General features: G+C 39.8%; 1 protein-coding gene and 1 long non-coding RNA gene across 7 annotated transcripts in view; both read left to right on the top strand.

The window, feature by feature from the left end:
* PRKAR1B (protein kinase cAMP-dependent type I regulatory subunit beta) overlaps positions 1-15,129 on the top strand; it is a 101,615-nt gene that overhangs the window by 10,516 nt on the left and 75,970 nt on the right. For all 5 annotated transcript variants that reach the window (XM_080556715.1, XM_080556714.1, XM_080556712.1 and 2 more), the window contains exons 3-4: positions 5,483-5,653; positions 9,162-9,253. In XM_080556715.1, coding sequence (XP_080412841.1) covers positions 5,483-5,653; positions 9,162-9,253 — 263 coding nt within the window. The remainder of the gene's footprint in view (positions 1-5,482; positions 5,654-9,161; positions 9,254-15,129) is intronic.
* LOC308178292 lies at positions 9,260-14,261 on the top strand. Of its 2 annotated transcripts, none has more exons than XR_013939673.1 (4): positions 9,260-10,123; positions 11,503-11,583; positions 12,089-12,699; positions 13,676-14,261. It is a non-coding gene; the product is annotated as an uncharacterized lncRNA (long non-coding RNA). The 2 variants fall into 2 exon arrangements; XR_013939674.1 differs by having other exon boundaries at positions 11,503-11,818.

The raw sequence follows: 15,129 nt of genomic DNA, 5'->3' as shown, positions 1-15,129 counted from the left end.
CTTTGGCATTACATATCCAGTGATTAAAAACTGTAAAGTGACTTAGGCATTCTGGTTGTTGCTGAAAAATGCACCATAATATTTTTGCGTTTTAGTTTAAATTACTTTTATCCAGTAGAAATAGAGCTTTCTGCGGGCATGTTTCTTTTTTATACCAGGTATGCATGCATACATTGTTATTTGGCTTTTAAAAGTCAGAAGTGTTGGCTACAGTTCTCTTTGATTCTAAAAGACTTTAAGAATCAGAAATATGGTCTGTGTTTTGTAAGATAACCTTTCTTTCTTATGTATTCTTTCTTTCTTACGTACAATAAAGTAAGAAGGGAAGAGGTGGTGATGGGTTGAGATACTGCAAGACACCAAAGGGGAGGACAAGAAGTATTAACATGTTGCAGGAGGTAAGAGGGCGCCAGTAAAGGGATTCAAGAAGACGAGCGATGCAGGCAGAGCCACAGAAGAGTAGGTGGATTTTTGGCAGGAGACTTTTGCCTAGATGGGAAACTGGGAATGAACTAAGATGCAGAGAGGCCACAGAAGCTGCAGTGGTAGTAATCAAAGTGGTAGATAAGTATGAAATGGATAAAGACATTAGTAGGAGGGGTGGATGTTAAAGGGATTTCTTAATGATGCTGTAGAAGAAAGCATTTAACATCCAGAAGGCAGTGGAACAATGGTTAGGATTGTGTGAAAGGTCCCACGTTACAAGCCTGAATGATCTTAAAAGATAGTAGAGTTGTCTACTGTGACAAAGAAAAGGCTGGGAAAGACATTAAGACCTCCCAGATTTCTCTCACTTTCAGTGATGGAATCAGTCATTCCTGTGCTTCCAATGGAGTGGTTTGCTATAAATCATTGTGTCAGTCTCCAGAAATGATAGTGTTTCCTCTGGGTCAGTTCCAGTGCAAAGAGAGATTAGTTGCTTGCATATGAACTGGGCTGTGCATTTGCTGTGGATAAAACAAAAGCAGATTCCGGGTCTGTCAGTCAGAAAACTTTGAGCGTGCTTGAGGGGAGAAAGGAAGAAAAAAAGAGAGAGAGAGAAAATATTTCATTTAGAGTGCGCTTTGTGTTGTTCCTTTGGAACACAATGAGTAAGTTGTAGGAAGCAGAGCGGAGGTAGTGAGCAGTGATACCTAACGGCTGACTTGCTTTTAAAAGTCTTCCTGGAATGTTGTTGTAAAGCTATACAGTGATTTGGAGCCTTGTCAGGTGCTATCCTTCCTTGAACTTAAACATTGTGTTTCCAGACAGTGACAAAGCCTGAAAGGAGAGACTGGGAGAGGAACTACTGAAAGCAAATTTCTATTTGGAAATGCTCCAGCTAAAAGAGAAGAAAGCTGCTGGGTCAGGAAGCCTGTGTGCTCCTCAGCAGTAGTCTGAAAGGAAGAGTAAAGCTAAAAACTTGCTTAGCATTGTGGTCGCTTCACTTACAGTGTTTAAACTCATTAAAAACTCCTAAAAACATTAATCAGGAAAGGCAATGACCCTGTGCACTGATGACAGCATGCTAAATTCCTGTGTTTTATACATTAGTCTCCTGCAGCACCATTGTCTTAGCCAGTGGTGAATGCCCAAAAGATAAATGGGCCACTACAGATGTATTTGTTGGTTCTGTTTTCTTTAAATTTGTTGCAAAGATGGTGTATTTTCTTACCTTTCCAATTTATGGCTTGGTTAGCATTGAATTCAGCTGTGGTACTCCAGTTTTACAGTCCATCTCCCCCAGAAATCACAGGGAAGACTTGTTCAGAGCTGCAGCGAAGTTTTTAATCAGTTGCGACATGCTTTTCGCAGAAGTAGGAGTAGATCAGATGTGTATGAAACAGGGCATTACTGTCACACAGCAGTGATGGTTTGTAGATTTGGGGTGTGTTAATATATCGCATATATCGCATACTGGACGGTAGCAATGACTCGGGAGGCTTCAGTCAGCTGTGCACACATGGCCCACACTGCCATTTAATGCTCCCTGAATTATACAGGATGCCCACTGGGGCTGGTAGGTACAACAAAGGGCTTGGCCTTCTGGACTGGCAGCGGAAGGCCAGGCAAGGTCACCCAAAACGGCACTGGATGTAGAAACATGGACAGCTGAATCAGGCCCTATCTTTTGGAGAGCCGCATCTCACCCTGCTGCACAGGTCGGAAGCAACTCGCTGAAGCCAGTACCTCATTTTAAGGTGGGCATAATTGGGAAATACGATTGCTCTGCCATTGTGAATTATCTGTGCCATCTGAATAGCGAGTGAGATAGCCTGTTGTCATGACAACAAAAGATGGTGAGGTGTTTACTTGAAAGTGAGTAGTGCACAAGCATCCACATCAAGCCGTGTCTGAAGATCCCCGTTTGAAGAACTGCTCTTCAGAGGGTCTGTTCCTCCTTTGAAGTACTTGCTGTATTTGTGCGCTTTTACTCCAGGATATATGGAAGATGGCTTTGTGAAAGCTTAACCCAGGATACAGTCTGCACTTTTATTTTCAAAAGGCACCTTTTAGTTCAGTAATGGAAATCTTACCTAGACTACAAATAGCGGCATATGGAAAAGCCAGCCAGTCAACTATCTGCTGTTTATATAAAAGGAGTTTGTAGCGAAGAGACTTCCTTTTAAAATGAATCATATGGTAACTCACTTTTATAATCCTTTAATATCTTTTTGGCTTTAAAAGGTATTTGGGTTTAAAAGCATGCTTTACGATATTAATTTTATCTCACTGAGCTTGCTTTCTCTTATAAATCTGTGCTGTGGCAGAGGAGATGATATTTCTTAATTCCTTAGAAGTGCCTTTTATACATGTGTACTGGAAAAGAGGTGTATATTTGATATTCAAATGGGGTAAACTATTGCTTTTCTCTGTGAGTGCATGTACCATGTATAAAAAGAGCTGTGAAAGTGCTGCATACAATTAATTACCTGACTGCCTTCTTGTCGTAATTACCTTTTAGTATACTTTCAACTGCTTACAGTTCAGAAGGGTCTTCATTACCTTTCAGTTAAGCTAATGAAGAAGGTGCATTTGATTTTATTCGTTTAGTGTAAAAAGAGAACGTTACACTGTCAGAGATCCATGAGCTGAAATACCCACGAATATTATTTCAAATTCTTCAGTCATAGGTTTGGTTTTGATGACTAGGTGTCAAGTATAATGAAAACACGTAGCCCACATACTTTTATTTATAATGTTTTTATTTCTGCAAGCATATAATTGTACTTAAGGAAGCTGGAGGTAGTCAGAGAGCAGTTGTATGTGGGGAAGAAGTTGATGAGAATGCTTAAATAGGACTTGCAGTTTTTACACAATAGGAAAATCTAGCTGAGTCATTTGTTACATATACAGTACTATTATTTGAAATTTGAATTGGAAAAGTTCCAGTAAGAATTTAATACATCTGAAGTCAGCCTGTTTGTTTTTGTCTGCTTACCTCACCTAATTTGACTGTGCTGTGACCCAGGAGTTGTAGTCTACTAATTCCAATTAAAAAAAAAAACAACTGATATCAGAAAGAACTCGTCACTTTCTGAGGCAGGTCAGGACCTTGAAAAGTCAAATCTTTAGTCAGTCCTCCAAATTTTATCTCTGTGCTTGTCTCTTAAATATTTTAATAATCCTTTAGTCAAAACAAGAACGTGTGACTTGTTACTTTGAACTATGCAACATGGGAAATACTGTTTTGTTATTTATTTCAACTAGCAATAATACATTGCAGATCAGTGTGAAAAGCTCCTTAAGTTAATAACAGGGGCGATGTCAGTGATGGTGAGGAAAGAAACTGGAATAAGACCAGAAAAGACAAGTGGCATGACTGGATTTGTCAGACATTTGTAAACATCGGTGGCAAAACATATATTAATCATCTGTTTTTCTTGCAAGCTTAAAAATTGTGAACTTTTGCCAATTTTCTGTACCACTCTTCTAGTGTCATACCTGATGAGTTAACTCTAGCTCATTTCCTGTGTCAATAAGACCAACTGGCTATGTTGGTAATTGGCCACATGTCTAGCACTGCTACTCCCAGATCCTTCCTCCTCCACTGCCTCCATTTACTAGCTGTAATTGTTCAGTCTCGTTGGAAATTAGCTGTATAAGACAGAGGCCGGGTTCTGGTATCTCTGTCAAAGGGAAGTTGATTTTATTGGGCGTGCAGGAGCCTCAGCATTGATATACTTTTGTTTTTCTTCTGTGTAGCCTACAACTCCGCTAATATGAATTCTCTCAAAAATACTAGAGTTGTTTAGTGAGTAGTCTGCTGATAGCTGACTGTGTATACATTGATCAACATAACTCTATGAGAGTGCATCTAATGCATATGACAATGGGATAGATGACAGCAAATAAATTACCGGAATACTGCTGTCCAAGTCAGTGTGTGTCTCCTGACAATGTTCATGTCTCCCTGCTGCACAAACTCTTCTGTTTCCTTTATGGGACAAGCTGAAGGCTGAATGCATGGCCCATCCTGCTTCCATTCCCCCCCACCTTATCAAGGTCAGAGAAGGTTAGAAGGAGCAAGCCGAGCAGGCACTGAAGAGGCAGCAGGAAGCTGAAGAACAGGAGATGGGGCTCTGACACAAACTACTACTTGCAGTAGCCATGTGTGTGTAGAACCGGCAGTTCTGCACAATTGTAGCTTTTATTTTTTAACATAGAACTTGCAGATTTTATTCCTGAAAATATTACGATTACAGGTAATTTTGTTTTCTTAATTCTTCAGAAGTCAGATAATTCAGTGCATGAACTGACAGCATCTTGCAACTCTCACATCCTGTCTTGCAGATCTTGTGTACTGTTTCCTGCTCTTGTTACTATCTCTCCAGGGATTCCCCTTCATATTTAACTCTGTTCCATGAATGTGGGCTTTGGAGAATAACCTCCCTATTGGCCAGCTGATGCTAAGCCAGCTGTCAGTTTTTGTAGTCCTCTGGAGCCTACCTTGGATTTTTTTTTCCTTGGAAGTAATCCCACTGGTTGTAAATCTCTTATATGGCAGAAATTCTCTAGTAGGGAGCGTCTTTGTTCTTTCTGGTGATAGTAAGCCTGCAAAGCAGAGCAAGATGAAGAAACATACCTAATATATCGACATGTGACTTCTGGTATGTTCTCTGTGCAAGAGACCAAGATATGTACAAGTCAACTAAGAAAATAACAGCTGTGATGTTGGAGAGTAAGCAAAAGAGGTTTGTTCTTTTTGTTTCTCATCCAGGAGTAGCTGCAATGAAAAGTCTGCAGATGATACATTGGTTTCCATTATGTGTGCAGGAGTTGCACGGGTCAATTACTGATGATACCCGTATATGTATTGTAGTTAGTGTCAGTCCTTCCTGCTGCTCATGTTAAATTTTTCATTTTCTTTGACCAGTACACGTGTGTAAATTGACAAATGTCTAAATGTAGAACTGAAGTGGTTGCTGAGAGTTGTAGATGAAGAGCGTATTGAGTCTTATATACATAAGAGCTGTTTCATTTGTCTCTTTTTGCCTTGCAGGAAGAATGCAAACAAATACTGGCTCGGCAGAAATCCAGTTCCCAGTCTGATTCTCATGATGACGAGATTTCCCCTCCTCCTCCCAACCCAGTGGTAAAAGCCCGACGCAGGAGAGGAGGGGTCAGCGCAGAGGTCTACACGGAGGAAGATGCCGTTTCTTATGTTAGAAAGGTAATGTATTGCCATCTGTCTGACTCGGAGGTTTACAGGACAATCAAGTGAATCACATTTTGCTAATAATTTATAGTGCTTGTGATCATGGGTCAGCCTGTAGGGTGGTGTCCTCATGTCAGCATGTCCACGGCTCGACTGTCTTCTCAGCTCATTTGCTGCTTCCTTGACTAAGTACTTTCCCCATTAATTTTGCTTCACTATTCTGTCTTCTTTCCCTTTTAGAGGTGTGCTGCTAATCTGTTTCCCTCTTTAATGGAGTGCGTAATTCTCGGCCGTTTTCTTGCTGTTAGCAGAATTCTTCAGTTTCTGAGTTTTGCCAGAACTTCACAGTTTTGGAAAGTGGCCCTTTCTATTGCTGCATTTTCTGCTTTTTCCCCAGAGTCATGTCTACCTGTTTTCTCCTAACCTAGGTCATGTAGGTTCCCTAGATCATTTCAGCCACATGGTTGCCATGTTCATTGGGTACTGCCTAACTGGATGGTTTTCAGAAGTCTGCTGACTATATTGGGCCACTTTGTGCCCACTGTCTTTGAAGAAATGATGACTGCAAATTAAATAGATGTAGCAGGAGTTAGAATAATGCAGTAAAAGGAATGTTACTGAAATAAGATCTTAGAATGTAAGAGAGACGTGAGGGAACTGCTGAGAGAGGAGAAATTTGCCTAGAACTTGTGGCTGTTAATTGAATAGTTCACTTTGGGTCTCGTCTATATATGTCATTGGCAAAAATAGATACCATAACACAGGTGAGGGTCTGACATTGTCAAAGCCTTTACCTGACAGTAGTTTTCAGGTCTGCTCCTCAGTTATCGATATGAAAATCAGGTCCTCTTAGAAGTAATATGTAAAGTATCTGTTTGTAAGCCATTTGGAATATGGAAACCTGGCACTATTTAATAAGTCCTTTCAAATGGATATTTTGTTTGGGTAGGTTGCCTTTGTTCTATTTGAATGCTACTGATTTTTGGCTTTAGGAAATCATTGGCCAGTATCTCCCATGGGACACTTCCCAGCAAGTTTCAGAGTAGCTGTGCATTCACCGTGTCTGTGTAGCCATACTAGCCTTGCTTTTGGAGTCTGAACTTCTAAAAAGCTTGATGTGTAATGTAAAATAGAGCTGAACTCATGCTTTGCTATAGTAGAAGTTTGAGAATCTGTTTTCCTTTAAAAATAAACCGTCTGTGTCAACTTCTGATCACTGCCATAGAAAGGTGCATAATATAATGTTCTAAACCTGGCTTAGTTGCACAAATTGCTCCCAGGACACAGATCTCTCCAAAACAGAAAATCCCATAAGCAGTAAAACCTGCAAATTCTGCTTTTCTGTAGCACTTTTTTGTATGGATTCTCTACTGTTAAATAAATGCTGATTACACTCTGTGGCCTTTCCTTCCTCTAGATTTCTCTTCTTTAACTGCCTTTTTCATGAAAACGACTAGGTACTTTATATCATTGATACCTCTTAATAACTCTGCAAAGTTGTTTGAAACTGGTCAAAGCTTTTAGAGGTTATTAAATGACAGACATTATAATAATGTATGTCATACTTGTTTAAGGAGCTAGGCTGAAAATGCATTTCATAAGGTTGACAGATTCTACTCGTGTGCTTTCGTGCATGCCTGGAGTAAATTTAACCCAAAGAGCTTTTACTTTATGGGAATACATTTTGTCAGTCACTGTTCTTTGGCAGAACACTTCTTACATTTGCAGTCAGCTGTGCTTCTGTCATCCACGTATGATACAAGTTTGCTGGCTACCCTGGGATTTTCTGTCCCAGGAAATAAAGAATTAGGAAAGCTTTTTATCCTTAAAGCAATTATGGAAGAGTATCCTTGTGGCAGTTAAATAGTGCTTGCAAGTACCCTGTATGTTTTAACAACGCTGTGGTCAAAGTATTAATGCGCTGCACTGTTAAATCTTGCATGATGCTTTAAAAGCCACTTCCAAACATTTTTCTTTTTGTGCAGTCTGTAATATCCTCCTTAAAAACTTCCAAGAGGGGGTAACATTTGGCTCTGTTTAATACAGGCTCCACATGACTCTCCTGAAAATCAAAGGAAATATTCCTTCCCACACTCAGGTCACACCCCTGAGTAATTTATGTTTCTAATGGAACCTGAAGTTACCTTTATTTTCTTCCTTTTTCAGCAGTGATGCCAGTAAGCCCCAACCGTAGGATTTCTAGGCAGTAATCAGTCTAGAGGCAGAAGAAGCAATACAGATCATATTCTGTGTGTTCTGTGGCAAGGGCTGTTGTGATTTTAATTTCCTAGAATTAGCTGACTGAGGTTAAAAAATAATAGTAATTTAGGGGATAGTTTCCTGTCAGGCTGTAGATGCTGAAATGAATATAGAACTAGCTCTGAGAGGTTTTGTGTCGGTGCTTTGTCTTCTGCCATAAGCAAATAATCCCATTGCGAATCCCATGGCTGTGTGTTTGTGGTAGAGGTTTCTAGAGCAGAGAAAGAAAGGGGGACACTGAAAGAACAAATTATGAAACAAATTTAAAAGTGTAAAAAGCAAGGCAAGGGTTGTATTAAAGTATTGCAAACAGATGGATTTTTACATAGTGGCCTGGAAGAACCACTGGCTTGAATTCAGGTGTTGGATAGAAACACATCTGGGTTGTAAGTCAATTTAAAGGATCCCTTGAAGGGGTGAGCTATAGGATGAGTAGTGCTAAAGGCAGTGCAATGAGTTATGTCACTTGAGAGAAAATCAAAGGAGATTTAACTGTGTGATTTGAGCAAATATCTGGCATGGTTCCATCCTGGGGAACACAAAGAAAGATTTCTACAGAGGGTTATTTCATTGCTTCATTCCTGAAACCAGAGAAAGCAGTCAACGCATCTGACTGAACATGTAGTTTACCAACTAACAGAAAAGGAACCTTGTTGCAAAGTGGATTATCTACTTGAAGAGAAAATTCAGTGATTACTTAGAAAAGTGATATAAGACACGATCAAGTGATTGTTCCAGATGCTTCATTTTATTCAGATGCCTGGTTGCTGTGACATCTGAACAATCTTTCCTGTGTTTTCTGTGTCCCTGTCCCACCAGACCCACCTAGGTCTCTGTTTTGTGGATTTCATTGCTGCAGGTTGTGACTGAGAAAGGCCAATCAACACTATTCTATCATCAGCCAGAAAAGCTGGAGTTGAATGTCTTAGTGATTTCTGTCATCTACTCTTGGCTTCTCAGCAGTAAGCTGAACCGCTAGGGTGTTTTTAATAGAGCAAGAGATCTTGACTGCAATTCGGTCCAGTTTCTTCTTATCCCAGACCTTGTATTTGTTTTTTGGTTGTCATATTGAGAACATCACTTCTTATCCTCACGTTATGAAAACCATAGTTTCTTACTTTCTTAGTGGCTTTATATTATAGCCTAATGTGGTTGAAGTCAAATTGCATCCATTATCTTGAATAATGGAATTTTCTATAGATTTCAAGATCTATGAAGAAATACAACCAGAAATGTAGTTACCCTTCTTCCTTTTCTCCTACAGGTTATTCCAAAGGACTATAAGACTATGACTGCTCTGGCAAAGGCCATCTCCAAGAACGTACTCTTTGCTCATCTTGATGACAATGAACGAAGGTATGAGGTGCTTTATGATTCTAAGGATTCTATAGCTTGACCCGAAGACAAGAAATTGTGTTAAATTTTGGCTGAGAAAGCTCCTCAGGGGTCAGAACTACTCACTGATGTGTTAGAGTTATACTAGACGTGCTCCCCCCCCCAAGATATTATGAAGAGGGTAAAATCACAAGCTAAAAAAGAGAAAGAACAGATTCAAATTCATTCAGACATGCTTAATATTTTAAAATCAGCTGTGCCTGTGGTTAGAAAGGACAAAGACTCTGTCTGCATTGACGTTTTTATTACTGGCAGCACATCAAGCAATACAGTCCTTCAATGGGATACTCGTAAGCTTTCAATCAAAGCACGTTCTCAAGTGTGCAAATTTTGCTCCCTCTTGCAGCCATTTACACAGTTTAATTACTTTGCAATCCTAATTATTATGATACCACATTAGCATGCAGATTTCTGGAGTAATTAGAAGAGGACTAACTGCACATTTCTTCGAGCTTTTTTACCCACAACAGAGAATTCCTGAACAGAACTGCTGAAAATCCTAATTATACCATCTGCGTGCTACCATGACAAGCACTGGAGGGGTGGGTTTTCTGATTGTAAAAGGCACATTTTGGTAAAATGTTACCTAAGTAGGCATGAGAGGGAAAGACGGAAGGAAAAATGATCTGTCCTGCACTTTGCTGATTGTACATCATGGTTATGGTGTCTCCAAACCATTCCCGATGTGTCAATTATTTGTGTCAGCCAGATTATCCTGTTGTAGATATATGGTAGGAGGGAAGAGCTGTGCACAGCGTCACTCCCATGTGTGTGCTGCAGAAGGATCATAGACTGTCTGTCTTTGCAGTCCTCAAACTACGGCTTTACCAGGTGTGTACTGCTTCTGCTGTCAAAAGCTTTAGAATCTTCTTGGTTTCTGGATTCTGCACTAGAGCGAATGCAGCTGGATATCACCTGCCTTGTTCAGGTGCCACATTCAGGACTCATGACAAGCATAGCAAGATATTGCTCATGTTGGAGGAGAAGGGAAATCACAGAAAGACACATGCATTCTGCTTTTGCAGACAGGATTATGACGAACAAATAAATTGTTCTTTCGTTGTATTCTACTGAGCTTATTCTTGAAGTCATGCCATGGTCCTTATCTGTGTTTGCTTGTCAAGTGTGGAGGAGTTAGCAAATCGCAGTATACCATTGCTGTCACTTGCAGTTTGCATCTGGTTGATGCAGATAGGTAGTTCCGTAAAGTATATGGCATACGACTTCGTTTGGGGTTCTGTCCTCTTGGAATGGTGGAAAACTAGATGAGGACATTTGACTTTCTGTGCTGCAGTGGTGGTGTTCATTTTCTTCAGTGCTTTCTACACTTAAGACAGTATCGTTGTTTCATTTAATTTTGTGGTTGACCATTCTCAAAGATTTAGGAGGAGTTCAGTTGGAGGAAGGATGGGCTAGCAGGGCCAAAAATTCATTTACAGTGGATAACTCATAATTTTTCTTCTTTGAAAAGATACTTAACTTAATCTGTTCCATGGCTATGTAGCCAATGGAACTTGCGTTCCACTTGCTGCTTCGCAGCTGTGAAGGTTCTTATGTGTGACGTACACCCTGATTTGTAAACACAAAGTGTAATCTATTACCTTTGTGTCAAATATCCCATACGAATGAACTTCAGCATGACTTCTTACACAACTGATAAGGTAAACAAGTATATTTTTGCATTGGTGTTTCAAATAGTTTTGTTCAGGTTTACATTCATGGTTTTATTTTAGATAGCATCTTTTTATACGCCATGCTTAAAAAAGGTTTGCCGTCTGTCACACACATGTACACACACATGCACATGCTCTCTGGTGTAAAATTATACTGAAAAGTGCAATAAATGAGAAACTGTAACCTCATCAGTACTGAAAGTGACGGAGATAGTTTATCAGGAACTCTTGTCAAAATGTGTGTTTCAAGAGTAGCTAATAGTATAAAGAACAGTGCGGCTCTGAAAAGTGATGTGGCAGTCAGCTGGTTTCTCTTGGGACTTACCCTTGACTTCAGTAAAATCTTGATAAAACTTGAGTAACATCCATTGTTCTCTCCAAGTTAGTGGCAAAATGCCCATTATTGTAAGTGGAAATGTGTTTTTAAATCTAAGGAAGCTCTTTTTCTCATCTGCAAAATCAGAAATGTGTGGCTTTTTAATTGCACTTACACACATGTGCACCTGATGGATATTTTATGTGTCCTTCTTTGTCTAGGACTGGTCTGTTACGTGCGCACTGACAGCAAAACTTCCAATTTACATGGATGTATCACGTTATTTATTTTTTTTAGAATTGGTAAGAAACTAACTGTAAAAAGTTAAAGCAGTGTATTTTAAGTAGGTATAGTTTGGTTTTGATTACTAATTAGAGTATTTCACACCCAACACAAGTACCTTACTATATTAAAAATCTCTGTGAAATACTCACCAGCAGGATAACCATTGAAGACCTGTGGGAAAACAGGGATGCCTTGGGGGTGATAAGCTTAATTATGAACTGGACAGCTTAGTGAGTTGCAGAGAGTACATGGGTATGTATCGGTGTGCTTACACTGTGGACTTATGCTTGTGTTTTGGCTTGTTATTAGCCCAAACTGAGTTACAGTCTTTTAGGAGCAGGCTCATGTCTGGGTTTATGTATATGTGCTTTGATTTGGTTTCCTTTTTTCGTTGGGATGTTTGGCAAACCTTGGCCCTTTCACTTTGTTCAGACTTTGGTGTGTCTGCTTTGCAGTTAGGATGTATTTAACAGCTGGCAGTTGAGTGTGGATTTTTCATAGTGCTCTTATATCATCCTGCAGGTCCCTAGGCACGAGTACTTTAACTCTACTCTCTCCTCCTTTCCCCCACCCCATATGATGGCATATTGGCTGGCTTCTGTTCACGTGGGGGTTTTGCCCTTCATTCCGTGTTTCTTCCATACTCCACTTCCTTCGTGACTCCACCCCAAAACTCTTGGAAGAGAGTTTTATTAGGTGGGCAATGAAGCATGTTACTTAAGCTCAGATGTGAGTCCAGCAAGATGTTTTTGGAAAAGCGTAGTTCATACTGATGCGCAAACATCATGCAGAAGCTATGGAGCTGGCCACCAAGAGGACAGTTTTCCAAGGCAGAGAGCACTCTTAACAACCTGCTAGTTATGACCACTGCAAGATCAGCAACTTGGTGCCTATCTGGTCCTGACTTGGTGCCCCCTGAAGCCTCACATATGTATGAATAGTGCTTCATAACCGATTCTCGTGTGATGGCTCTGGAGGTGCTCCTAGCAGCACAGAACAACTTTTGATGCAGAAGACAATCCTGTGCAGGCTGTGCACCCAGAAGATCTAGGAATTGCCCGGCAGCCTGTTCAAGGATGAACAGCCTTGAGAGCTTTGAGAGAGAACATCAGTGGATTTGGACCTATAGCCAGGTAAGATGCATTCACCCTCTTTTGATTTTACTGGGGAAAAGTGAAATGACAATATTAACTGTGAGGTATTTTTGCATTATAAATATAAATTTAGTTTATATAGTTGATGGTCTTTGCCATGATTTGTCTTTAACTTCAGTTGAGGGCAGAAGCCATCTTGTTTCTCTGTTGTGTTCTAGACGAAGTCACAGTAAAAATTACTTAATAAAACACTACTGATCTTTGCTTATGGTATTTGTGCTTAATAAAAAGAACTCAAAAATTAAATTACACTTAGATGCACTTTTTGAAATACTCTCTTCTGTTATCTTTGTAGTCTCCCTCCATAATGCTGGTAGGAAGTTACGTTAGGTGACCTGTGCTATTGATTCTGATGGCTGAATAAAGTGAAGAAGCTCCTTACTGACCTTACTCCTCCTAGCTCCAAAATGATCTCATGGTTCAGGTCCAACTATGCTCCTAACATAACTAATTCTGAAGGTCGTTAGAGTTCACATAAACTTTCCCCCTTCTTTTGGTATGTGGCAGTTGAGAATTTTGCATATGGGACAAATCAGCAAGGCAGGGTGCGTTGTATTGATGCCCTCTACTTAGTTGTTTTTGTTCACTCAGCAGGCAATGAATGATTTATATCTATGCGAAGATAGAATTACACCCATAGCTTGGCAGCAATTTATTTCCTTTCCCACTCTTGGATTTCCAGCAGATTAACATCCTCTAAGGCTTCCTCGTTGTGAAATGGTGTATAAAGTCAGAACTGGTGACAAGGGGCTAGTTTGATTGTCCTAATCTCTTTTAACCTAGCAGTGTAGCTTGCAAGAATGTTTATTGGTTCAGCATGTAATGCTGCAATACAAGTACACACCCTTGGTTTTGCTATGACGTTGTATAGTAAAGGGGAAAAAGAAGGAAGAGATCATTCATTTTCTTTCTGTGGATAAAAATAAAATATTTTATCTCATTATTTCACTGATAGGTTGTTCAGTCTCTACAGGACTGGGGCAGCCACTGAGGACTCTGGCCTGAAGGGGGACAGCGAGAAGGTTTCGAGGAGACCTGCTGTGGGAATGGAAGTTGGACCCAAAGCTGACGATACTCGAGGAGGAGGAGAAGGAGATGTAGCTGCAGCATAACCAATGAATGAGAGAGCAGGACTTGAGATCAGCAGGCATGTCATCTTGGTTCCAGGATGTCACCAGTGCTTGCTCTGCTGTGAATCATGAGCTGTGCCTTTCAGTCCCTGTTCAGAAGTGTGGTGAACTCTTAACCACATTAAGAAGTGGAATGTGTAAATGTTCACCATGTATTTATGTAAATGCTATGTAAAATTTATGTGTTAAGGCTAAGTAAAACTTTTTCATGAAGGAACAGAGGGTGTACATTAGCTATTTAATGTGCACTTCCAGACTCCACTTCTAGAGTTTTTGCTAATAGCATAACTTTTACAAGCATTTTATTCTTTATTGCTTCTGTATAAGCAGCTGTGATGGCTGTAACAGCTTTCAGAATATTTTTGTGTAATTTATTACTTGGATTAATAATAAATCGGTTTGTTTGAACAGTATATTGGTGTGAAAGTACTTTGGAAACAAAAGTTAGGAAAATTTATTTAATGCTTTTGCTAAAATATCAAGCTCTTATAAAGGCACAGAAAAGCAACAAGTAAACTAAGTGATAGACAAAATGGCTGTATTTACTAAAGCAACACACAGTGTTTCATTGCTTGTGTGTTGCCTGCATGGCAAAGATGTGAGGATAAAGGGCATTTTTTTTAAATTTTCTATGCTCATCAGAGCCAACACATAACATGAAAATTGGCACTTCTATTTGGCATGCAAGTCAATCAAGAGTTTTCTCAAAGTAAAAATTCTTACCTTTTTCCCAGCATCCTTTCAAACATTGTGGTGGGCAGACACTACTGTGATACTACGGATAGAATTGGACACAGGTATTGTAGATACCATTATCTTGCTGTTAGCGTTTCAGAAAGATGTTCTACTACCTTCTTACAAATTTTTTAATGATGTTGTCTCCAATTCAGGCAGTTCTGTAAGCCATGATTGGTGCCAAAGTTGGCTCCTATAGGGAGATACTGGGCATAAACATACACTATTTGAAGGACACTAAGGTCCAAATTAAGATTTCCTCAGCACCGAGATACAGTAACTTCTTAAAATGTATTAAGGGCGGCCTCAAAGTGGAAATGAGTAATGTGTCTGTGTCTTCTGAAGACAAAACATCAGAATTTAGGCTTAAATTGTACAAGATGGATGTAAACTAGACATGTGGTAATAATTTCTAGTGGTAAGGACACTTAGATTGTAGAGTGAGCCTATGATTGTTAAGACTGGTTGGGCAATTTCTTTGAACGTAATTTAGTATGTCCTGTGTTTGGATGGGAGAAGTCTCTTAGCTCTGTTTTTGTCATGC

This window comes from Anser brachyrhynchus (genome assembly GCF_964034855.1).
Source record: "Anser brachyrhynchus genome assembly, chromosome: 15".
Taxonomy (NCBI): Eukaryota; Metazoa; Chordata; class Aves; order Anseriformes; family Anatidae; genus Anser; species Anser brachyrhynchus.
This window is presented reverse-complemented; position numbering and strand designations above follow the sequence as displayed.